Below are 25,862 nucleotides of genomic sequence, written 5' to 3'. Positions count from 1 at the left end.
TGTTACAATAAGAAGCCCACACTGGAGCTCCAGGTCTTTGTTCACGTTTTACTCCTTAAATTATGTCTACTGGGCCACCTGGTGGTGGGTCATGATAATACAAGCAACTCAAATCCTTAAATATGGAAGTATATGTAAATTAATATGAACTAAGATTTGATTTTGAGATCATGTTAAGTATTTAAATGGTTAATCAAACTTCATACAATGTGAGGAATTACTCACTTTTTCTTAGTTTCTGTTAACCTGTTGCTCTTAGGTTTTTGCTATATTGGCTGAGAAAGGCTGGTTGATTATAGCAAAGGTCTGTCTTCACGTCATCTCATCTTGAGCTGAGGTGAATATAAAACAGCCTGTAAGTAAATGAACATTTTCTGTATTTTATTATGAGGAAAATTTGGGTTTATTAGATTTCTAAATCACTTTTTCACTCTTTTCTCCTTTTATCTCCTTTGTCTTGGACATTTATACTTTCTTTTTTTTTTTTTTTTTTTTTCTAAATGACATCAGAAACAGCAGTATGCGACATTACGTGATGGCAGAGCTTCAGTTCATCCTTTGTCATTTTTTTTTTTTTTTTTTTTTTTTATAAATAGGACAGGGGGAATGAATGAGAGAAAGAGGGGGAGAGAAAGAAAGAAAACCAAAGGGGAGAAGAGACGGTGAGAGGGGGGGGGGGAAGAGAGAGAAAAAAAAAAAAAGAACTCCTGGGTCACCTGTATGGAGAAAAAAAAACAAACAAAAAAAACAAACAGAGGAGACAGCAAACAACAAAGAGCAACATAATAATAGAGAAAACAAAGCACCATCACAATAAACTAGCTAGTCATAGATATCAATATTTACTAAATAATAAACGATATTGTGCAGCACGCAAGATAGACAGCGCACAGTGTGCTTTGAGGCAGCAGCCAAGAAAGCTTTAGTCCGCGTCTGTGAATACCCATGTGTGCATACCTGTGTGGATCAGCATGCTTGCATTCCAAAGGTTTCTCCATGTAATGATCTGCTAGGGAGTGTGGGGGGGCCACAGCCCCGTCCTCCAGGGCATGAAGCAGGTATGGAGGAGATCAAAACTCCAGACATCCAGAGGCCCCCAGAACACAAGAGACCATGGAAGACCAACAGAGGGGCAGCCGCGCCACTGTTCCAGTAAGAGCTGAGGAGAGTCCCAGATGAGGGCTCGCCCAGCAGCCGCGGAGCAGAAGTCAGGGGGAGTTGCAGTGACGCGCCCGTGAGCTCCGCCGGCCCCCAGCTGTGCCTGAGTGACCGAGCCCCAGGCCGAGAGGCCGGGGGCACCCCACCTCCAAAGGGGCCCGAGCGAGCCCCAGGCCCCAGGCCCCGACAAGCGGCCGCCAAGGAGTGAGCCGGTGTGTACCCGGACGCCCACCCCCAGACACAAAGAACCACCAACACACCGACACCTGAGGGAGTCCGCCACCGGCAGGGGAAGTGGTGGTGGGTGGAGATAGGCCTCCAAACCTTGGAGGGCCTGAGGTGTCCCCAGAGAGGTGGCGTCTGATACCCAACCTGACATATAGACACAGACATACAGGCACACACAGACACAAACATCCATTCCCACCCTCATGCTCTCATATGCACTCACTCCACACTCAACCAACGTGGAGACAGACATAAAGAGACGCTGTACACACAATCACACTCCCCAAGCGTACTCTACAAACCGGGTCTAGGTACCCTTGCCCCTGGAGGGGGGAATTGCACCCAGACCCAGGTGGTGTTACCCTTTTCCCTGCGGTGGGGAGAGGCAGACCACCCCGACTCCGCAGCAGCAGGGAGGCCCCACACCCCAGACCGCAGTCGGACGGCCAACTCCTCCCACTAGCCCTCCCGCTCCAGCAGGCCGCAGAGAATGGGAGTGGGAGAAGACTCCAAACCTCCCTCCACCCGCTCATTGTAGTGTTGATGCATATGTGTTCTAAGGTGCAATTAAAACCCAGGAGGGCTTGGAGCTACCTGCCAAGGAGCAGCAGGTAAGCGCATGGTCCCTCCTGCTAGCCCTCAATGACTAAGTGTATTTAAAATTGAGAGGTGGGCAACGACGTCAGGGGTGAGGTATACACCCTGATGGTAATTTGGACTCCGTGATTGTGCCCACCCCCAAGATCCTATATGTATGTGTAATGAGAGTGTGAATAATGTGAATGTCTAAGTTGTGGGATAAAATTGAGGCAGAGGCAGCCAGAAGGGGACGGGGGGGGGGGGGGGGGGGGGGGGGGGTAGCCTCCTCTGCACCCTGGTGACATACCCCCACTCCAAGGCCCTGCATGTGTGGGTGGTTGTGGAGGAGCGGGAAGAGGGAGGCAGCTGGAGATGGGGAGGGAAGGAAGGGAGGGGCAGGTAACCCCTCCCTGGGGCCAGCTCCCCCGCTGACCCCAGTAGGCACTCCCACCCTCCGCGACCCGCCAGGGAAGGGGGGCCCAGGCCCATCAGACCGGGGCCCAGTGCAGTAGCGCCCTCCGGCTCCACAGAGCCCTGGACAGTCCACCCAACCCCACCACAGAGAAAACTGCACCCACCCCACCATCCACACATCTTCCAGACTACATAAGACGGTAAACGCCCAGGCTGAGATCTTCCTCCACCTCTCCTGTATCTCCCCCTCCTGCAGAGAGTTCCTGAAGAGAAGAAAGCTCCTGCAAGATGTGACCATCCCCCCCCACCAGTTGAAGAGCCCCCCAGGCGGCTCGACGCACCGGCGTCACCCTGCTCCAGGGCCGGGCCCCCATGCACCCACCCGCCCACAACCCCGGCAGCACACCAACCAGGACCCAAGCCCCCGAGGCCCGGCCCGGGCCCCAGCCCAGAGACGGAGCGCCCCCAGAACCTCACGCCCATCCCGGACCCACCCAGGGGCAGCCAGGTTGCCAGGTCAGTAACCCACGTCCGTCAGCACAGACCCTCCCCTAGCCCCGTGCACGCAGCCGCGAGGAAACAGTCACCTGAGAGCCAACAGAGCCCCCAACCGGACGTGACCGCTATATATTTTCTAAAGTACTGGTGACCATACAATGTATATAACTTTAATTTAAACCCTTAACTTCTTCTATAGTTTATACTGGCTGTATGTTTATGTTACAATAAGAAGCCCACACTGGAGCTCCAGGTCTTTGTTCACGTTTTACTCCTTAAATTATGTCTACTGGGCCACCTGGTGGTGGGTCATGATAATACAAGCAACTCAAATCCTTAAATATGGAAGTATATGTAAATTAATATGAACTAAGATTTGATTTTGAGATCATGTTAAGTATTTAAATGGTTAATCAAACTTCATACAATGTGAGGAATTACTCACTTTTTCTTAGTTTCTGTTAACCTGTTGCTCTTAGGTTTTTGCTATATTGGCTGAGAAAGGCTGGTTGATCATAGCAAAGGTCTGTCTTCACGTCATCTCATCTTGAGCTGAGGTGAATATAAAACAGCCTGTAAGTAAATGAACATTTTCTGTATTTTATTATGAGGAAAATTTGGGTTTATTAGATTTCTAAATCACTTTTTCACTCTTTTCTCCTTTTATCTCCTTTGTCTTGGACATTTATACTTTCTTTAACCAACTTCAGTTATTTCTGTGGAACCTGAGAGCCAAATAAGACGGCCACAGCAGAACAGCGGCTGAATCCAAAAAACAATACGCAATAGTAATAACATTTATGCTATAAATAATCTCCTGGAGAAACAACCATGTCATCGCCCTCTTTTATGGACATACTCAGACTGCAGGAAGGCCAGAGGACAGTGGTCTGTGTACACTAAAGACAGCCCTTCTGTTCCTGTATGGTAAACACAAGTGTTACGTAAACCCGAGAGCTTCAACTGGGTCAGCACCCAGTTGTAGGCAAACACAGAGGAGGAAAGTACATTTTGTAATTACACAAAATTAAAAAAAACGTTTTCAAAAATACCTTGCCTAGTAAATTAAAATTGTTTTTCTTCCCAGTGAATTTGCACTGACTGTTTGAAGATTACTTTACTGCAGTTAACACATGAAGTGCCCAGAGGAAGATAACAAGGAGACATATAAAAAAAAAACAAACAAAAAAAAAAAAACCTCAACTCACTCTATTATTCTGGATAGAGATGAGAGCCTGTGGGGGTGGTGGGGAACAAAAGTGTACATGTTGCTTTCTTGTGCCTGATAAGTGAGTACACTCTGCACTTGTGGATCAAAACAGGGAGCAGGTGTCATAATGTGACCCGAGGCCAGCGCTCACTGAAGCAGGCCCTGTTGAGTCACATGGAAACGACAGCCTGCAGCCTGGAAATGTCAACTGGATGTTGTGTGCATGCCCTTTAGGGGGAAATGTTACAGTAGTATCTCAATTTTTACTAAAGAATGCTGAAAATATGTGAAAAAATGTTCAATAATTTATTCATTGAGCAATATAACATCTCTAGAGACAGTTAAATGCAACTTCCACTCACTTACAGTTGATAAATACACCAATCCAAAAAAAATAAATAAAAAAATCCACACATAAAAATGAAAGAAATATTAATTTTCTTTATTGACAGTTTCAAACATTGGTCCTGTGAACAGCATGCTGTAGCTCATTACTGTCACCAGGGGGTCAGTGTCACAAACAACCAGTCTGTGGACTATCAATGGCTCAGTCACAGTAGAGCAAGTATCCCAAAAGTCTCACTGTAAAGAACAAATCTTTGAGCTTAAAATGTAAGAAATGAAGGTGTAAAATTGGCAGCTCATTGTCCAGACTGTCCTGGAATTATAAAATGGAAGGTTTTTGTTACTTCAGAGTTCTACATTTTTATTTTACTTTTTTTGTTAAAACAAGACAAAACTGAAAAACACAAATCGGGAACTTTTCTGTTGTTTAATTATCCATCACTCAGTGACTTTGTTGTAATGATCAAAGGTGAGTTCTTTAATGGGGGTAGGGGACTGAAACTCATGAAAATACTGTTAAAAAGTCCTACGTGTTTGTGTATTTATTACGCAAAAACATTTATTCATACATGTGTAATGACAAAGTTGAATCCTAATTTTCTAAGGTTTCATTGTGAAATGCATGCTCAACTGGGTTAAGATCAGGTGACTGAGGTGGCCATTTAACAATGTTGTTCTGGTACACGATCTGTCCAAAGAATGCTTTTGCAGAACTATGATGGCTGTCTTAGAAAAAAATTTTCTTCTTCTTTTAGCAAAGTCCAATCAACCCTTTCTATTCTTGAGACTTATGAATAGCTTGCACCTTGCAGTGAACCCTCTGTATTTACTTTCATGCAGTCTTGTCTTTATGGTAGATTTGGAAATCGATACCCTGACCTCTTCAGGTATGGATATTGTTAACTTGGCTTGTTGTTGTGAAGGAGTTTCTCATCACCACGGAACTTATTCTGGGAACATTTCTCCAGTACTTTCTTTCTCAGGATGCACAAAACCTTTCCCTTTTATAATATTTTGGCAATTTATCAGATGGGTTGGGTTTTTCGGCAGCTTTTTAATCATTTTATCCAAAACAAATCTCAAGCCACCTTCACCCCATTCATTTAAACAGGTTGCAGTAACTTATTGCCGTTTAATGGTACCAAAGTTGCCTTGAAGACGGCAACTGACAGCAAGTTGATGCAGACCATTTTTCCACCCAGTCTCCAAACATCATTTTCCCTAGTGATTAAGGATAAGTGAGTGTCTGTGCTGTCTGTGCCTTATAGTAGGTAAAGTAGGTAAATACCTTCACAAACAGCCACAAAAGCAGGACTATGAGCAGTGTAGCTTTAATAGTATTTATTAAAGTTTGTTTTCAAGTCATGTCTGTAGTTTTCTCATGCCAGTCACTGTAGTCTTAAAGAAGTCGAGTCACCTTCTTCTCAAGCTCTCAAGATAATAAAACCGGAATTGAAAACTAAGTATCTTTTTTTGTAATTTATGTGATGATGATGGGTGGTATCAAGTATCAGGCCCAGGTCCAGAATTAGCACAGGAAAGACTCCTATCCAACCCATGGGATGTCTTTAGAAAATGTGAAAGAACATAAAATGTACTTACTTTATGGACCATCTGGAGAAGCTAGATGTGCTACCAGGATTTTTTCCTGTAATTTGACACATTTCTTACAATTTAAGCTCCTGCACAGACATGCTGAAAGATTTTCCATTTACTACAGCAACATTTCCTCATGTGGAAAAATTAAGATTTACTTCTAAAACTGCATTTATATTAAGATATCTCAGGGATTAAATTTGTACTTAAACTTAGCTTCCCTTAGAGAAAGACAACCTTCAATGCTCCAGCCCACAAGATCAATCTGAGTCTGAGCCAGGAGTCTAGCATGCCTACCTTACAGTATGCAGACACAGTTGTGTCAACCTCTCAGTCTCTAATATTACTCCAAAGCTTCTTGATGCAGGTCACTTTGACAAATTTGATCAGACTAATTTTTTGTACATTTCACGTTAGTTACCTAGTGATCCTTGTGTATGGACAGTCCAAATTTTTCTTATTATGCTGGCTTAACGTTAACAGGCAAGTCTTGTTTGGGGGCTTATTAACCCCAATCCAGACTTTAAGCTAAAGTATGAAAGACAAGAACAAAATGACGAGCCGTGACCTCCTTACCGTTTAGTGGTGAACATAATTTATTTACAATCGTACAATTTATTCTGTATTATTAGAAGATTAAGCACACGACAGTGTATAAATAAAGAGGTTTGTACAAACTTGCATGACTGAAAAGGGGTCAAAACCAAGATGATGAAGCAGCCTGACCAAAAATCAACTGAAATGGTAAATTATTGATAACTAACTTCACTAAATCACTACCTCATTCAACACTCCCAACACTGTCAATTCAACTCACATTAAAAACATGAACAAAACATTCAATAGTGAAGTAAGATGATTATTGAAGGAGCTAAACCCTCCCAAATGTTTTAGTGTATGACACACTAACCAGACATCCAAAGAAAAAAACAAATATAAAAAAAACAAAACAGAAATCAATGTGAGAGAAAACGGTCCAACTACCTTAGGTTTCTGGGAAAGAATATGAGCCAGAGAGAAACAAAGTCCAAGAAGATAAAAACTTACCAAACTCTGGCAAGACGGGAGGGTTAAACACTGACTTCACAGAGCGACGGCTGCAAACGGAAAAGCAAGATATCCATTTTGCTACTCAAGCCAGCAGAGAGCAAGCACAGCTGAGAAGTCCCAGAGTCCAAGGCCATCACAGCCCCATTCCACGCGAAGTTCAAGCGATTTCAGGAGGATCACAAAAACCGGCAAGGTAGGTTTTTTTTTTCCTCCCCCCTTCACTCTAAAGGGTAATCACATTTTTCTCCAACATCAGCCGGTTACTGTGACACAAAACCACCTCACTTCAATCCCAACATTTCTTTAGTTCAATAAAATCCTGTTAAAGTGTTTAACTCACACACAAATAAGAAGCTGAAAACATGAACATCCATGCACAGGGGGCCCCAAAACACCCTGATGTGTAACAAAAGAGAAAAAAGAAAAAAAAAAACCAAACAAACAAGTCCTTTGGGAGGAAAAGTTGGGCTAGAGTCCATTGTCTGAAAGGCGATCACTTCCAGGCTTCAAAGTCAAACTCCCAGTTTTCATATTCTCTGGATCTTTTCAGCAACTACAACGGGGTTCTCCTTACGGATCTTTGCGGCAGCTTCAGCTTTATAGTCGTATGGACAGTTGTGCTTATCGGAGTAACGGTGAATTCCGCAAAACAGATTTCCACAGCGACAGTCAAAACCTGAAACAGCAGAAAAGGAAAGGAAAAGGTCTTAGAGGATGAGGCAGGGGGGGTAAAAAATGATACCAGAACACACCACTGTCTTTCACAGTTTTTTGATTTTACACTTTTTTTTTTTTCTTCACTAAACCCGGACTTTTCCAAACAAAACACAAATCTTAAAGTCAACCTGTTCTGCTCAGTTCCATCTCCATGTTTTTATTCTTGGACTCAACTTAAGTTGTTTTACGTGGCTTGCGGTTCAAAAATAATCCTGATTAGTTAAGCCTGAGATGCTTGATTTGGATTTTCTTTGTTGCAGCCTCCTATTTCTTCATTGTCTTCATCAACTGGTGTCTTGGTACATCTGGTGACCAAGTTCCCTCTAAGCTGCGCGTGTGCGCACAAAAAAAATAAGAATAAAATCCAACCTGAATTGAAATTAAAATAAATGTGTAACAATTCATTCTGTGCCGTTTTGCAGTGTGAGTCAGTGACAGGTGACTGGCTGCTCCAGCCAATAATGTGATTCACATTCGTATATACGCAGCTAAATAAAGTCGTTGACAGGTTATGACAGCGTCCTTATGTGCCGCCACCAGTGTTTTAGCTAGGAAAGCGGTGTGGCCAATGTGGAGTGAATACACGCTAATGACAACGTGTGCAACCACTGGAGATGTGAGCAGGACAGACGGAAAAATTGACGGAAAAAGTGTGGACTTCAAACTAGGGCTGTGCGATATGACCAAAATCTCATATCCCGATATAAGACATCTATCATCCCGATAATGATATAAATCACAAAAATTTAACATTTTCTGTAAATTCTGTGAATCTCGGGCAGCTCGACTTGCGTGAAGTGTTTTCAGCTGGGCGTGGTATGCCTGGAGTCCAGTGTTTTAACCGATGCATGAAACGATTTTAGACATAATTTGTAAAGGCCGCAGTTTTCTTTGTGAGTATTTATTACACAGTGTGTAAGCGATCACTTTCTAACACAACACCTGGAGCTAAGTGGGCAAAACAATCGCATGAGTGCTGCTGTTTGACTGAGGAAGAATAAAGTAGTCGTGGTAAACCAATCACATGACCACTTCAAGATGACAAAGCAACAAGGTGATATAGTTTTAAAATTGTGTTGATAGGCCACGTAAAACCAGAGTCAAGATAAATATATACGCGGGTTTTTTCCTCAATAGTTTTGTAACGTTTACCGTCAGGACAGCGCTAGCAAGCACTCTCTGCTTATGACGAAGAAAATACAAAAAAAAACCCCAAAAAAAACCCTGCCCTTTCGTGTTGGTGGAAAAATGCACCATATTGACCATTCAAAAAAAATGATATGGCAACATGACGTTTGGTTGTTTAAGACGAGGGGGGAAGACTGCGCACCCGCCAGAGAGAGAGAACGAGAGAGAGAGCGAGAGAGCACGCGAGCAACTTTTGAGATGTGAAGGATTTGTGACGTTTTGTGTGTGTAGTGTTGTGGATAGTTTTGTGTTGTGTGTCAGAACAATGAGGCGACTGCTGTCTCCAGGTAACAAACAGGAGTGATACACCTGCTGCTGTCAGACCTGCAGGTATCAGGCTGTGATGTTCTCCTTTATAGTGAACAGAAATTATTTTTTTGGAGTGGCACAAATAATTTCTGGCATCTTATTGAATGCAGAACAGCTGATTGTTATACAAATAGTTTGAAATGGTTATTAAAAAAGGTAAAAGTTAAATGGCTGCAAACAACTTTGTTTGCAAAACTTGTCCATATGATTTTAAAATTGACAATTTATATTTGCATTTAAAGTTATGAAGTATGATTCAGTAAACATGTTTGTGGTTGTTACAGTAGAAAACATAACTTTTTCTACTCTGATTTTATGTTTTTAGATCAATTGTGTTAATACAGTATGTCAAAATGAAAACATGAAAAGAATGATACTAAACACGGTAAAGTAAATAGTTTTTAAAGGTGAAATGTAGAGGAAAAATCTAAAGTAGTGAAAAATAGCCAATTATACCCTGGACCCCAGAGGGTTAAAAAAAATAAAAATATTAAAAACAGTAACTAATAGTTACTTTTGAAGTAATGAATTACTTTTAGAATCTTGTAACTCAGTTACTAACTCAGTAACTAGTAACTATAATTAATTACTTTTTCAAAGTAACTTACCCAACACTGTAAACGAGTGACCACTGTATACAAATACTGAGAAATATACAATTTGAAACCTCTCTCTTTTGCTCTGAGGCGCAGAGGAAAATATATCGACAAGACGATGAACATCATCTACAGATATGTTCGGTAAATGCCCAAGACATCTTGAGAAATGCAAATCGCCACTTGATTAATCCATTTGGTTGACTTGTTTTGGAAAACCGACAGTAAACAAGGAGCAAATATCACACCGGAAACAAAGTGCTATACAGGAGTTTCTCCACCGGAAGTAGAATATGCTAAGGTGCACATAGTCTATGCTGGTGTGACCACAGTGCACATTACTGCCGTTGCTCACAATGGTCCAAGGGTCCGCGCAGGGAGTTTGTGTTTGCTCAGACATATGAGAAATTAGAGGGAAAATTGCTAGTGACTTTAAAAATCCATCCATCTCTTTGTGAGACATCTTACCTGTAAGGCCAACCTTTTTACGACACATGAAGCACCGATTCTTCTTGGGTTTGGGGGGCTCGGGGGATTTGGAGTCTTCACTGCCAGCAGTGGAGGGATGCGAGGCTGAGACGGCTGGCTGACTCACAACTGGAAAAAGAAGGAAAAAAAGACTAGACTTAAACTAGAGCTAGGCCTTCGTATAAAGGTTTGTAAACTGGGTGGTGAAAACACAAATATTCACCATTTCTTTCATTTCTACCTTAAATAACCTCATACTAATGACACGTTTCTCATTTCATGGTAAAAATAAGGGCAAAAGCAGAACATAAATCTGTTAGTCACACTTTTCCACCCTCAGGACTGAACACTCAGTAAAGTGGTTGTCTGTCTATGTGTTAGCCCTTTGACAGGGTGGCGACCTCTTCAGGGTCCCTCTGCCTCTCGCCTTATGACAGCTGGGATAGACTCTAGGCTCCAGGCTCCAGCCAGCCCCGATTCAAGAGAATGGATGGACGGAGAAAACAGATCCATTTTTAGTGCCCACCTGGCTCTATGAGCTCCACTTTACTGCCTGACACTCCTTTCTCTTCAGAGGAGAGACTCATCTCAGTCATCTGTTGTGTTACAGAAATGGCAGGTGAAATCCCACTGCAAAGGATAAAAAAAGGAAAATAAATAAATAAACAGATTTAAAGTGGACCTATTGTGCTCTTACTTTCTGTCATGTTTATACTGGTGCTCATGCTATGTACGAGTAATCCCTGTACTAAATGCAGAAGTTTTTTTCTTCTCTTGAATCTCTATGACGTCACTTTAAATGGATATCCCCAGATATGATTTTTTTCAGGCAGAGAAATAGCCAATCACAGAGAAGTCTACTTAAAAGGAGAGGATCTAAAACTGCTCGTTTCAGACAGTGGGTGTATTTGTGAATTCGAATTGTGAATCATGCTAAGCTGCTCTACAGTAATCAAAAAATACATATATGGAAATAAGCAGAACAGGTCCGCTTTAATATTCCCATGTTCCATATATCAAACGTAGCATCTCAAACACACAACACGTTTGAGATGCTACAAAAGGATCCATTGTTTTAGGGACAAAGTTTCTGCAGGTTTCCACAACTTAAATTTCCAAAGACCATTTTAAAAGCATTGTAAGTGGAATTTAAGCTGCAAATACAAGCAGCTGAAACAAGTTGCTGGGTTCAGTCTAAGAAACAGAAAATCGAAGCAAATTGGAGCAGAGCTGCTGCTTCTACACGATTTCCTTTGGAGGTTTTCAGGGCATGCCCAAGCAGAAGACACTGAGGCAGACCCTCAACCCTCTGAGATGATTATACTTCTCATCTCAGAATCCCCCAGGAGAAATGGGGCTAAGGAGAACGACAACTAAATGGTAAATGGCCTGTATTTGTATAGTGCTTTTCTAGTCCTTAAGGATCCCAAAGCGCTTTACACAACCTGTCATCCACCCATTCACGCACACATTCACACACTGGTGATGTCTTGCTCAAGGACACAATGACCGAGACTGTCGTTGTGTCCGGGGCTTGAACTGGCAACCTTCCGATTACAAGGCGAACTCTTGAGCCACGATCGCCCCAACGGAGAATACCCTGCTTAGCTTACTGCCATTCCAAGGTTAGATAAGCAGAAGACCATGAATGGATGAAACTACACACAGTCCTGAATGGTCACAAAATTATTGTACAGCTGTAAGAGACTACTGATTCGCCTGAAGGAAATCCCAGTTTTTACCTCTACATAAACCAAATCTTGATGGTTGCTGATGTTTTACATTCCTGCCATAGATGCCACTTCCTGTCACTGTTTGACAGGCACCCTGCTGGGTCCACTCACCTGAGTGCCTCTGTGGCAGCAGCAGCATCAGAGGCAGCGGCGGCCTCAGCTGCCACCTCTGCAGCAGCAACTGCAGCAGCCGCAGCATTATTCAGGGTGGCCTCTAACCTCTGGATTGCAGAAGCCTCAGCTGTGGAGCTGCTGCCTGAGGAGAAATAAATCACAGCATGCCACAGTGAGACACAGGGGATGAAGGCAGAGCAGCTGCACACAGACGAGGAGAAGAAAATAAAACCTGAGGTCTTACCCACTCCACTCAAAGAACCAACTCCTCCATTATTCTGTCGTGACAGGTGCTCCTTGTGGCACACGGAGCACATGCCGTTAGTCCTGGGGTTGCCATAAAAACCACAGCCAGTGGCACAGAGCATAGGAACTGGGCTTTGATTGGTCTCCTGGGCCATAGCGGTATTTCTGCCACCTGATGAGCTGACCTGGAGACAGACATACAAAAAATAAAAGGCATTGTTACCGCAGCAGAGTCACATAGCACAAAGACACTACTGAAGAGGAAAGAAATGACCATGTCCTGAACCTAAAGCAGTTATATTCACATCTGTACCTGATGTGTAGCCTTTTTATTAAATCACTGACTCAGTTGGAAGCTGTTCCAAATCAGCTGTCACGAAACCCATTATCACCATCAGCCTCACATGTTTACATCTCATTATGTGTAATAAACGCAATTATTCGTTATTCTTTTGGGGACATAAATTTTAAAGAGCAGCTAATCACTGAAAACCTCTCTCCAGCCAATAATTGAGGTTGTTGCTTTACTTTGTGCGAGTTTCACTTCAGTTTAGTATTCTCCCTGAAAAGTTAGCTAGTCGTGTGATTTATAAGGCTGCATAATATCTGGATGTTTGCTCACTGGACCCTCTGATATTTGCATTATTTTAATGTGAAATAAATTCTTAGCTTGTCCAGCTGATGTTTTACTTTATTAAGACACTTATTACATGGTGTTCTATTGTCATTTATTTTGGATTTTTATTTATTAGGTTCCTTCATCTTATTTTTTCTACTCATCCAAGTTAGTAACTAATTTGTGTATTTGACATTTTGAAATAAATTTTGAGTCATTTTACTTTTTAGCTATTCTGTTATAGGTCATGTGTGCTGCAACAGGAATTTCAACTTACCTATATATAGAATCTGAAAAATAAAAACTACAAAACAAAATGTGTGAAACTAAATATTAGTTTGTTCCAAAGTGGGTTCAAACAGGAAAGGGAGCGGCAGCAGAGTTCACAAGGAAGGAAGCTCAAACGAACATCAATCAAAAAAATAAAATAAAAGTACAAACTGTGACTGCAGTGGAATTTTTATTGTTTTTAATCCCCTATTTTCACGTCACTGCAAAAGAAGAGGTCTTTCTCTATTGTGACTTTACTCCACTTAAAAAGGGCTTAGACAAATGACTAAAGACCACCACAAACATAAAAAAAGAAAAAGACAAGCCCACATTTTTTGACGCTTCCCCAGTGACAGTACACAACTACAACATGTAGATTTTTCCCTAAGCACCTACGCATCATTACCTCTGGCACTTCAGCCACTTTTCATACCCAAAAATAAAAATGAATAAAAACCCATGGGAGATATCCTACTGCTTCACAAGGACAGCTTTCTCTGTCTTTGCTATGTTTAAGTGTGAGCGAGAAGCAAGGCTTCAGAGTGGCAGTGAGAAGGACTACTGAGACCTTCTGTTGCTTTTAGTTTTCCTCTGACTGACCATTGTAGCTTAAATCACAGTATAACCATTAACTAATATGGACGGTGATTATTAACTTTAGATTACATCAAACCCCAAAGACAATGTATAATGACAAATAGTGATATAAACCCCAACTATGAATATTTTTTGTACTAAAACCCCTTGACATACTAGTGAAATTTACTCATGAAATCTTCACTCAGATTTTAATCTAATAAAATAATGCCCATTAAAACTTGACTTACTTCCCTTTCACTGGAGCTTCAGGGGACACCTCACTATTTTCTAATAATAAAATTGCTGAGGTGTAATCCCATGACCTGAGCCTCAAGTGCCATGAACCAGATAACAGTGTTGAGGCACACTGTCAACAGCCTTGGTTAGAAATGTTATTTATTTAGTGTGTAAACCAAACAGCATTCTTGACCTTTGCTTGAAAAGAGTGCAGAAGGACAAAAAAACAACAAAAAAAAACAAAAAAAAAACATCTTTAATCAGTGCTCAGACTACACAATGATTTCTGTTTCAATGGTCGCTCTGTCAGAAAATCACGTCTTCCTGACAAATGAATCATGTCTGTGGCAATAAATGGTATTTGTGTGTGCCCACACAAGCCTGTAGTTGAAAAAATTTATGCAGGACACCAATGTCTTCTACAGATGGTTGAGGTCCAATTACAGTAATCACCCTGAAAGTATGAAAATCCTTCAACAGTACAAACTGAGCCCAATCTAATGGGCAAGGTTAAACTGCCCATGCAGGTACTGTAAGAATTTGCCAAAAGTTGCCAACATCAGCATTGCTGGCATCAGCAGCATTGCATCCTTACAGGTTAAATGTGCAGCTATGATTGATGGTCATTATCAAAGTTTTCTTGACCAACTGGCTCGTGACAAAGCATTTCCAAATTATTCAGTAAAATGAATCAATTTAAAATAAAAATATAAGCATAACTAAATCAGAAACCTTAAACAATTCAATGACATGAATAAAGCCAAATGAAACCCAAGTGAATTAAAAAAAAAAACAAAAAACAAAACACTAAATAAAACAAAAAAAGAGAACACGCAATAAAAATGATTAGATAACTTCTTCTTACCCAAAACTGAAAGCAGCTTGCTTCAAAATTACCGTAATTGTCGGGCTATAAGCCGGTACTTTTTGCACAAGCTTTGAACCCTGCGGCTTTTAGTCAGGTGCGGGTTTTCTATGGATTGTCCATGATTTTTGTCATATCGTAAGACGATTTGTTTTGTTTGTTCCGCTGTTGTACGGCACTACGTTGCTTGGCGGAAGGGCATGTGATCAGACACACAGTATCGGGGTTCAAGAGTGGTATGTTGGTCACGTGTCCATCCGCCAGGCAACATAGTGCCGTACAAGTAGCGCGAAAAACAAACTTCAAATTAACGCTACGCGTTCAGCGGGAGTCGTGGATGACGAGCGGCGATAAACTTGCGAAAAGCAAGTTATGCTCAACTCCACCGGTGGAACCTGACAGCGTGGAAAAGTATGAAAACATCCATGATCACCAACGGATTTCAAAGGGCTGGACTGCTGCATGATGGAGAGGAGGACACCGCCACGGCCCTTCAGAGGGTGTTCGACTCTGACACTGACAACGAGGATTTCTTTGGTTTTGAAAGTGACAACGAATGAAAGAAGCGGAGAGTGGATGACGAAGCCATCCTGAGCCTGTTCGTATCCGACACTGGAGGAGAGGACTTTGGTGGTTTTAGTGCGCAGGAAGATGGTGGTGAATGACTTGACTTATATTCTTGTTAAAGCCGTGTCACTGCACCTGAGCCTAAAAGGTAGTCTGAATCTATTTTTCTGGTGTGCTGTAGGTTATTGTTATGTACTACATTTGTTACTCATTTATGAAGCACAGTACATGTTTCGTACTTGTAATTACCGCTACTTGTGCATATACCTAAAAAGTTGTTTAAATATGTACCCATAACTTGTTTTTCAAAATATTAATAAAAGTGATGTCTCCAAACAGCCATCTCTTTCCTGACAATTCTCTTTGTGCATATTCTCTTACATATGATAAGTCAACATTGAAACACCTGCGGCTTTTGGTCAGGTGCGACTAATGTATGTACAAAACAGGATTTTCCACTGATTTTAGCTTGTGCGGCTAATATTCAGGTGCGCTTTGTAGTCCGGGAAATACGGTAATCAGAAGAGATCTCAGTTAAAAATTGATGAAAGGGCAGGCAAAAGAAAGTGCCAAGTAAAACACAATGAAATGCTAAATCAAATAAAAATGCTTTATAAGATGCTGAAAAATACTTTTGAATAATAAAGCTCACATAAGTTTAAATGAAAGTAACTATGGGTTTACTAAACTAAAGTCAAATATAAAGCTACATCTTAAACTCTAGATACCACATTATTAAATAATACTTTTTAAGGAAATAGCCAAATAAAAGAATGAAATGCTAAACTACAGAGAATTCAAGTAAAAAAAATCTAAATTCACAAAATACTAAAATGCTCATTAAAAAAAAAAAAATAAAAAAAATGCAGACTGTATAATAACAATGCAAACTCTCTTCCTCAAAGCTGAGAACAGCTTCCTGCCAGGCAAGTTTAGTCTAGTAAACAGCTGCAGCAGCCTTGTGATGACAATGATTTTTATAGGAAGTTGTGAAGATCTTGCTTCAGGGAAAATCAACTGTCTACAGTTACAGTTTATACACAGTGGAAGCAAAAGGGGAAGAATTCCCATCACTAAGTTCATATCCTGGTGAGTTACACTAGTCTTTCTCCTCTTCCCCAAAACTGTGGATAGTTACAGACCACTGCAATGTGCAGCTTCACGTGTGTTCATTGCAGTGTGACTACAGACTGCGGAGCTCCGCTTCCAGCCAGGCTCACATGGACATGTGCATGAGGGCTTTCCACTGTCACAGGAGTGCAATGTGACACACACACACACACACACACACACACACCCACACACACACACACACACACACACACGAGTTACCTCAATACACCAAGGCTGTGAACACATCTATTTATAGACAACCTCAGGAGTGCTGCAACCAGAGCTGGAACCCTGGCTAAAATTTGTATCCACGTCAGAGACAAGGTTTCTCCTTAAACATAAGAACAGCCCACACACACTTTGCTGGAACATGCAGGTGGAGGAATTTAAACAAAGGGGTGACCATAAAAATTCATAACAACACCTGTGGATAACACAAAGAGCAGCTGGAGCACGTTTATCACCCAGACAAAAGGCGAGTCACTCCTCAGCCATACTTCTGCCTTAATCCCAGAGCTAAACACGCATTTATATATCCCCAAAGGGCTCAGTCAAGTGAGGAAATATCCTTCATCTTCAACTACTTCACAGCACACAAACAGGGCCACACAACCGTTTTACTTCTACAAATCCACTGAGTCATGCTAGCAAGCTAATGCACGCTGTTTGCGTTTTAACCCCCCTTTTAAAACCAAACATTTAACAAATAATTATTCCTCATGGTGTTTGGTAACACTGTGGGTATTTTTTCAAGGTAAAGCTGTGATTTAAAGGGTTACATAGAAATACTAGACAGCATGCTCCTTGCTAAGTATGACTCTTCTGATCTCCCCGTTAGCATGCTAAAGGCAACCTGCAGCTAGCAAGCTTAGCGTGACTAGTTTGCTTTGTTCGCTCTTTTGTTGTTTGTTTAGAGTCACCACAAATTTTATAAACAGAAGTCTCTACGATTCTTAAATAAGAGAAACAAGGGGACAAAATACACACTAAAAATAAGTGTTAAACCATCACTGCTAATTAGACACAACCTAGGGAAATTCAGATGCTACTGCGAGCTGCGGATAGATTTAAGTTGAAAAAAGGAGATTTTTAGAAAGGAGAAAGACCGGTTTTTAAATAGCTGTAAGGTTAATGCCAGGTTTAGCAGCTATATAGCCTCTTAAACCTATTTAACGTGTAGTCTTACCCTTGGAAAACTTTTTAAGGACACGTGTTAAGCAGTCAGACAGTCACTCTTTAATCCTCACTAATTAAGTAAGCCAATTTTACACCAACGTCGACGTTACTCGTTTCGGAAAATGTGCTTTTTAAACTGGTTGTAGCTACAATTAGTCCTAGACTGAGACACTTCCCGAAACAACTACTAAGTAACTAACTAACCAGCAGACTGCGGTTTAACTACTCGGTGTTATCTTACCTTTTCGTGCCAGAGAAACGCTGTTTTGTCGGCTAACAGAAACACCTGGATTTCTCTTGGAGCTGACTAACTAGGGCCGTCTAGGTTTAATCGTCGCGTGTGCCCGTTTCTTTTCGGTCCTCTCTCCGTCTGGGAGTGATGTTAGCTGCTCCCGCTGACGTCCTCAGTGTAGGAGAGGTAGTGGCATCTGTTTAGTTTTACGTGTTACGTTTGCGTCCTCTCTGCCTTCCGGTACACGTCATGAAAATTGTGATCCTCTGATTGGAGGGCATGGTTGTTGGCGAAGAGCCACTAAAGATTTCAGGACAGCAGTCCTGGTTTCTACAAACATACCTTTACCCCACATAAACAAACATCTATGTAGAAAAACAGATTTCAAAACATCAACACGGCACTAAAAGTAATGAGATCAGACAAAAACAAAACAGTACAAAACTTGGCACATCTACATTGAGTTCCACAGGTGATGCTGTAGTGTTTCCAAGGGAGAAGACTGGTCTTGACCAACATTAAAAAGACCACTTTGGACTCTTACTAACATACATACAGACAGATCCGGTACACTGATGACACCCTCACACACCGAGGAACATATAGCAGTTTTTGTCAGAAGTTTAAATACACAAATTATGAACATGAATGTCAAGGTAATTTTATGCTTTTAATGACTTATTTGAACTTTTTTAATTTTACAATGTAACTCTTTTTGTTTAAAAATTAATAACTGGGTCCACAAGTTTGAATTTATTTTATATTTAAATTCACGCAAGATCACCACACTACACTAGCAAGGGAGGGCCTTACTAACAGCAGAGATCAACAACCCAGCAATGAACCTTAGCCACCACCTTAAGTACTGGCCTGCTGATGAAATCCTTTGGAACAGGTTGCTGCTTGCTGCTTGCTGCACGTTCGTTCAACCAGAGGCGGTAACCACTGTCCCTCCCATGAACACAGACGCAACCTACCATAACATTCATGACCATAATGAGCGCATGTGGACTTCTGACCACAGCTGCATGTAAGAATGTTGTTCATTGGCAACAGCTCAGAATTCAACACTAATTGCAGTAATCTCTGGGAAGTCACTTTCTTTTTCTGTGAGTGCTGAAATTCCAGTCAAACACTCGGGAAAACCACACGAGCATGATAACCAATCAGGGGTGCATGCTGAGGCCTCTCCTTTACACCGTCTTCACATATGACGGTGTGGTCTCCTTATAAAGTTTGCATATGACACTACAGTCATTGGGTTGTTTGCTAATGGAGAGGCGGTGACATAGAAGTGTCAGGCCTGGCGGTGTAGTGTCAAGAAACAATCATTCTCTAAATGTAGATAAGACCAAAGAAATGATTACACCACTGAGGCAGAGATAGGGAGTAAAAACCTTTAAATTTTTCTCTTACTTGATCTCACAACACTTGGCAGCTTCTGAAAAATTCTTAGAAGGCTGATGGAACTTTGGCATGTCACCCAGAAACGTTTACACAGTTGTAGAGCTAAGAGCATCATCGCTGCCTCAGTTACAGTGTGGCGTGGAGGCTGCATTGTTCAGGACAGGAGGGCTCTCCAGCGTGTGACAAAAACTACACAGTACGTCACTAGAGCAGCCTTCCCATCACTACCACTCTTTCTTGAGTAGAGTGCAAAGTACATATAAGGTTACTGGACTTTTGGTGAGGTCCCATTGTGATTCCGGCTGCTCAAGAGCCCTGGGTCTTTATTGTATTTTTTTATAATGGGTCTAATGTTTTCAACTGGCACCTTGCCTCAAATGACCTCAGCAGCTCACAGGACAGCATAGTGGGACATTGTTTTACAGAGTTTCACACCTTGGCACCAGTGATGGTAATAGTCCATCCCTTTTTTCACACTAGGGAAACTCACATGACTGATATCGCCTCAACAACCCGAAGGACGACCTCCAAGAGAACAAAAACCATCCTGGATCAAACCACTGGGATTCTATGTCACTTGTTTTAGAACTGAAGAAGCCTCTTGGATGACCAATAAGAAGCCCAGTTGCCTTCTTTTCAAGCACTTGAGACTACCATGATATGGATGACTTGTACCCTTCTTTCATGATAGGGCTTTAACCTGAATTTGTGGATGAACTGTGTTTACAGACACTGATTTCTGGAAGTGTTCATGAGTTCCTGCAATGATTCCCATGGCAGAATCATGCCTATTTTTATGTGGTGCTGCTTGAGGGCCCAAAGATCACATCTATTCAATATTGATTCACAGCCTTGTCCAGTGCCACAGACATGAGTCTGTAGAGTCTCTGAGCTTTTTCATCATATTATAGTATGCACTGTAACTTAAGTCTGAAAATGCTCCACAATTTGTAAATGCAGTTTGCTGCACATTAGTGAACCTGTGCCCATCTTTACTTCTTTGAAATTCTACTTCTCTAAAATGCTCTTTTCATACCCCGTCATGTTACTAACCTGTTGACAACTAACTTTATTAACATAAAATCTTTCCATAGCTGTTTTTCCAGCCTTTTGGTGTCCCATTTTTTTTGAGACGTGTTCCTCCCATCAAATTCAAAAGAACTTTATTTTTTGGTAAAATTGTATGTTTATGTTTCCTGTGTTCTGGTGTAAATATAATATGGATATCTATGATGCGCATCTTATTGCATTCTGTTTTTATTTACATTTTGCACATTTATTTATTTTGATATTTTGTAATTTGGGTTGTAGAATGCATTTTCTTATTGCCAAGGAAACAGAGTCAACTTTACATTTATGTATCCAAGCAAAAAAAGTAGAGTGTATCTACTTTTTGCTAAGTGGATATGTTTTACTTGGTGAACAAAGGCATTTAAAGATACATGGAGATCTAAAGAGCTAACTACTGTAGCTTATTTAATGGATGACAAAAGTAAAGTGTTATATCGTGAGTTATGTGAGAAATTCCTTTTGAAATGTAGACTTTTAGAATCTATAAAAGAAAAATAAAAGCAAAAACAGCCTTTATCGTTCAAGAAGGCATTTTTACTCTTAGGTGTCTCATGTACTAAGGCAGCTCTGTATAGCAGAAATGGACTTTTATTACATTAAATGAAATAACAGAGCTTAAAAAATATAATGTTAAAGAAAGTCTATCATACTCAAAATGAAAAGAATTGTGTTCTGAACGAATTTGAGGCAATAGAAGTTAAAGTATAACGATAAAATACACTTTAAGATTTGATTCCTCTCCCTCTTAAAGTGACTTCTTATTAATTTATTTACTTACTTGAAATGCAGCGTTAGAGAAAAAGCGTATAAAAACAAGCAGGACGTAAAAGGAAAAGGAAATGAACGTCAAGAAAACAAATCACGTGACCATAAGTTGTCCGGGGAACGCATTTCAAACAGGTGCTTTCGACCAATCAGACGCCCAGAACAGTCTTAGGTCAGCGAATCAGCTTCCAGCGAGCGAGGATTTAAACCTCGCTCGCTGGAAGCTGCGTACCGTTCTCCATTACGACTATTCCCCTGTTTGCTGAAGCATCGCTTGTTTCGAAATGGCTCTCAGAGTGACCCGGGTAAGACTTTATCATCTCTATTTGTTACTTTTTTTTAAATCATTGAATCTGGGGAAGCACTTAGCTTTTTCTTTGTCTTTTTCGCTTAAAACCCCCTCAAAACGTAGCTATAGCCGTCGTTTCTTGCTTTGGGATTTCTTATCATGGAGCAGGTCGAGAGTAAGGGTTTCCGCTTAAGCCTCTTTAACTAAAAGATAAAAGCGTACAAACTGTTATAATCATTGTGATTTAACATTATTATTATTATTATTATTATTATTTTTCTTTCCTGTAGAATCGTTTGGCTTCCACCAAGGTCGACCTCGGTGGCAAGGCCTGCTCTGTGTCTGGGCCCACACAGAAGCCCCGAGCAGCCCTGGGGGAAATTGGAAACATCGCAGTTAACAAAGACGCACAGAAAAAGGTAAACATTTCATCCCGTATTAAATGCTTTTCTGTTAAATCTATGGAAAACAATAGAATTATGCAGTGAAATCATATGGGCATAGTGGCTTCCAGCTCTGATCTCAAAACGGTTAAAATGGCCCGAGTGGGGCCACACTTGCAACAACTGGCACAAAATGCTGAATTGAGTCAAAGCGTTGGACAAGGTAAAACTGGTTTACAAGTTTGTTTAAAAATTATAACGTCCTGTTAGGGTATGAAGGTATTCTTTTAAGCTTGTTGGGTTTTTTTTCCACCTCCCTGGCACACTGTGCCTTGACTACACATGGAACCAGTTATTAGTCAGCATTTAGCCTCTTGCTCTAAAAGAAGCCTACACATTTTCCTGCTTTAGATTCTCTAATTAAAAAAAACAACCTTATCTCAAACAGAACAGGAAAACCCCTGAGAGTACAATGTGCTCAGATTGACTAAAACTGACTTAACTTGGTGATGTAGGTTTAAGTGCTGTTTAGACTAAAATTCAGTGTCTAGGTCAAGTTTTTATTTTGACCCTAGAGAGCACATGAGGTGGCTACAGGACTGCTGCTTAAATGGAGGGGCATTGATAACAAGAGAACTCACACTTGAGTGTCGCCCTCCTTTGGGCAACATTAAAATGGCAGCATAGCATACCTGCAGGAGTGAGTTAGCATGCTTCCTGCTGTGAGTTTCCAATTAAGAATGCACAGGGGGGAAATGCACTTAATGGGTTGTAATTTGTCTGGCAAGACTGAAAGCTCTAGACAGAAGAGGAGCTGGGGCTGAGATTGTCTAAATGAGGCTTAAAATCACTCTGGGAAGTGATCTCTATTTGAAAGTTAACACTAAATTGGTCCTATGTTCAGTTTTTTTTTTTTTTTTTTTTTTTTTTTTTTGGGGTAACGTGTCTACCTAGACTATTGAGTTTTCTGGCTTTAACATGCTTTTTTTTCCCCTTAGACTGTAAAGACTGAAGCCCTCAAGACTAAAGTTACAACCAGAGCTGAAAAGGCTGAACAGACAAAGCAAAAAGATGTCATCCCTGTTAAACCTGAGCCAGAGGTGCAAGCCCCACCTGAGCCAGCCTCTCCCACACCAATGGAGACCTCTGGCTGTGAGCCTGCTGACCTATGCCAAGCATTTTCAGATGTCATTCTGCACACTGCTATCAGAGATGTCGACGCAGATGACTATGACAACCCCATGCTCTGCAGTGAATATGTGAAGGACATCTACAAATATCTCCGCCAGCTTGAGGCAAGCAACTTAAAATAAAGGAATTTAAAGTGGGACTATTGAGCTACTTTCCCCACAGACCACTAACCATTTCTTGTCTGCTCAGGTTGAACAGAACGTCAGACAGAACTATCTGCAGGGTCAGGAGGTGACAGGCAACATGAGAGCCATTCTCATTGACTGGCTCGTGCAAGTAAATCTGAAGTTTCGTCTGCTGCAGGAGACTATGTACATGACCGTGGGCATCATTGACCGCTTTCTTCAGGTGAGTGAATCCTGGTTCTCCTAACAAAAGCTGTTAGTCCTGCAATACACCAGTCCACCTTTCATGGTTTTCATCTCACTAACGGCAACTATACCTCCCAACAGGACAATCCAGTCCCCAAGAAGCAGCTGCAGCTTGTTGGAGTGACTGCCATGTTCCTTGCGTCAAAGTATGAGGAGATGTATCCCCCAGAGATCTCAGACTTTGCCTACGTCACAGACAAGGCCTACACCACAGCCCAAATCAGAGACATGGAGATGACCATTCTGCGGGTGCTGAAGTTCCAACTGGGCCGTCCTCTCCCCCTGCAGTTCCTTAGAAGGGCCTCCAAAATTTATGAGGTTTGCAGTATATCTTGTGTCACAGGAATTGCTGATGGGTGACAGTAAGTGTTCGTGCAGCAACTTATTCCTCGTGCATGTCTTCACAGGTAACTGCTGAGCAGCACACTCTGGCAAAGTATCTCCTGGAGCTCACAATGGTTGACTACGAGATGGTCCATTTGCCACCTTCAATGGTGGCAAGTGCTGCTTTGGCACTCACCCTCAAAATATTGGCTGCTGGAGAATGGGTAAGTGCATCTGAAGGGTCTCAAGGGTTTTGGTGTGTCTGTAAGAAATTAAAGTTGTGTCCTTGCTAAAAGTTCCTAGTGGTAAAAACTAGGTCTGAAGTATTAGTATCCTTTCTTTTCATAAGAAAGGACCTATGAAGCAATGTCAAGAGTGATCCATAATTGAGTGCAACAAATGGCTGCCATAAAGCTGCAGTGCAATTGTTAACTTGTAGCACTTCCTGGCAAGTTTAATAATACTGGTGCAACAGAAGCTTGTCTGACCTTTGCTTACCCCAGACTTTAGAGCTGAATCTATGCAGAACATAAGTGGCTGACATGATTGTCATAATCTACACCTGTGCAGGTAATGGTTGCAATATTGCAACCATAAGTTTTATGAACTGTCATGGGAATTGTTCATATTTATAAAAGGACTCCTTGGATGAGTTTCAATATCAAAAGGCTTTGCTTTATGTGAAGGAATTGTCAAATATGTTTGTACATCTAGATCAGTAAATTCAAACTGACCCCTATACCTGCTTCACTGAGTGAATGAGTTGAATGCAGAGAGGAATTTCACCACAAGGATCAAAGTATACATATAATAGTGTGACTCATGCACATTTTGCTCAGCAAATCCTGCACATATGCCTTCAAATTGTCTTTCCAGGATGTGACGCTGCAGCACTACATGGACTACACAGCAGAGAGTTTGATTCCTGTTATGGCACACATCGCCAAGAACGTTGTCAAAGTGAATAATGGGCTGACCAAGCACATGGTAAGCTTCTTGTACTTCAAATTTTAACTAATGTTAAACTTGACAAGACCTAACTACACTGGTGTCTTCTGCAGGCCATCAAAGGCAAATACGCCACCTCAAAGCAGATGAGGATTGCCAACATTTCGCAGCTCAAATCATCAGTGGTTAAGGACCTGGCAAAGCAGGTCACACAGTGAGATCAGTGTCCTTGGCACCATGTGCTGATTTGTACAGATGTAAATTAACTTTTTAACCTGACCATGGATCTGCACACCAAGGATGTCACTAGTTTAGTACTTTTGTGTGTTTGGTTTTTTTTTTTTTTTTTTGGGGGGGGGGGGGGGGGGTGTATTTTTACAGCCTGCCCAAAGCACACCACAAGTTTTAAGTTTGACCTGAGCTACAAAATGGCAGTTAATTCTTCTAAGAGTGACAGCTGGGCTACATGATCAGACTAGTGCAAGGCAACCATTTTTGTTTCACTTATTCAAAAGTACTCAAGCACTAATCTTATTAGGCCTGAAGACCTCTGACCCTGCACCCCCTCTAAACTGCTGCTGGTGTTTAATCTAAAACTTGTGGTGTGAATTGTATGGTCAGCAATGTGACTTTTTAAAATTTTTTTTTCAGTGGATGTGTTGTGAAATGTACAGCAATGCTTTTTAAATCAGTTTGGTTTTTGCATTCTTACTATCTTGTTCTTAAAGGATTTATTAAATGGCTTTGACCAGAAAGCTGCCTGCCTTGTTGTTCCTTTCGATCTCCACTAGAGGCTGCTGTGAGACTGTTCAAGCATCTTAAAGCTAAAGTACAAGTGAGGTTGTCGAAGTGCCCACAATGAGAAATGTTGACTTTGCCCTGCTGTACTTCAGTTTAGAGCTATGTTAATATTTGGTGACAGTACAGCTTGCATCAAAACGGCTCTTGATGTAAAGTGTCCCTTCATGATGGCTTTTGTGACTTCAGGGAAGCTTAAAGCAGAACTCTG

The 25,862-nt window shown here is 41.4% G+C and overlaps 2 protein-coding genes across 2 annotated transcripts; one reads left to right on the top strand and one right to left on the bottom strand.

Moving 5' to 3' along the window:
- Positions 1-6,600: 6,600 nt before the first annotated feature.
- Positions 6,601-18,371, bottom strand: LOC113026031 (AN1-type zinc finger protein 5-like). Its single transcript, XM_026174426.1, has 6 exons — positions 18,114-18,371; positions 12,448-12,634; positions 12,201-12,345; positions 10,883-10,986; positions 10,357-10,485; positions 6,601-7,754 (listed from the first exon to the last, which is right to left on the bottom strand). Exons 2-6 carry the CDS (start codon positions 12,602-12,604, stop codon positions 7,606-7,608), a joined length of 684 nt encoding a protein of 227 aa, XP_026030211.1. The 5' UTR covers positions 12,605-12,634; positions 18,114-18,371; the 3' UTR covers positions 6,601-7,605.
- Positions 18,372-21,566: 3,195 nt separating this feature from the next.
- Positions 21,567-25,604, top strand: ccnb1 (cyclin B1). The gene is made up of 8 exons (XM_026174424.1): positions 21,567-21,652; positions 21,927-22,055; positions 23,018-23,314; positions 23,400-23,558; positions 23,663-23,899; positions 23,989-24,129; positions 24,782-24,892; positions 24,967-25,604. The coding sequence occupies exons 1-8, from the start codon at positions 21,632-21,634 to the stop codon at positions 25,069-25,071; spliced, it is 1,200 nt and encodes a 399-aa protein (XP_026030209.1). The 5' UTR covers positions 21,567-21,631; the 3' UTR covers positions 25,072-25,604.
- Positions 25,605-25,862: the final 258 nt, after the last annotated feature.

Source organism: Astatotilapia calliptera, chromosome 7 (assembly GCF_900246225.1).
Source record: "Astatotilapia calliptera chromosome 7, fAstCal1.2, whole genome shotgun sequence".
In the NCBI taxonomy this organism is placed as follows: Eukaryota; Metazoa; Chordata; class Actinopteri; order Cichliformes; family Cichlidae; genus Astatotilapia; species Astatotilapia calliptera.
Note: the sequence above shows the minus strand (reverse complement) of the source record. Positions and strands in the feature narration are given on the sequence as shown.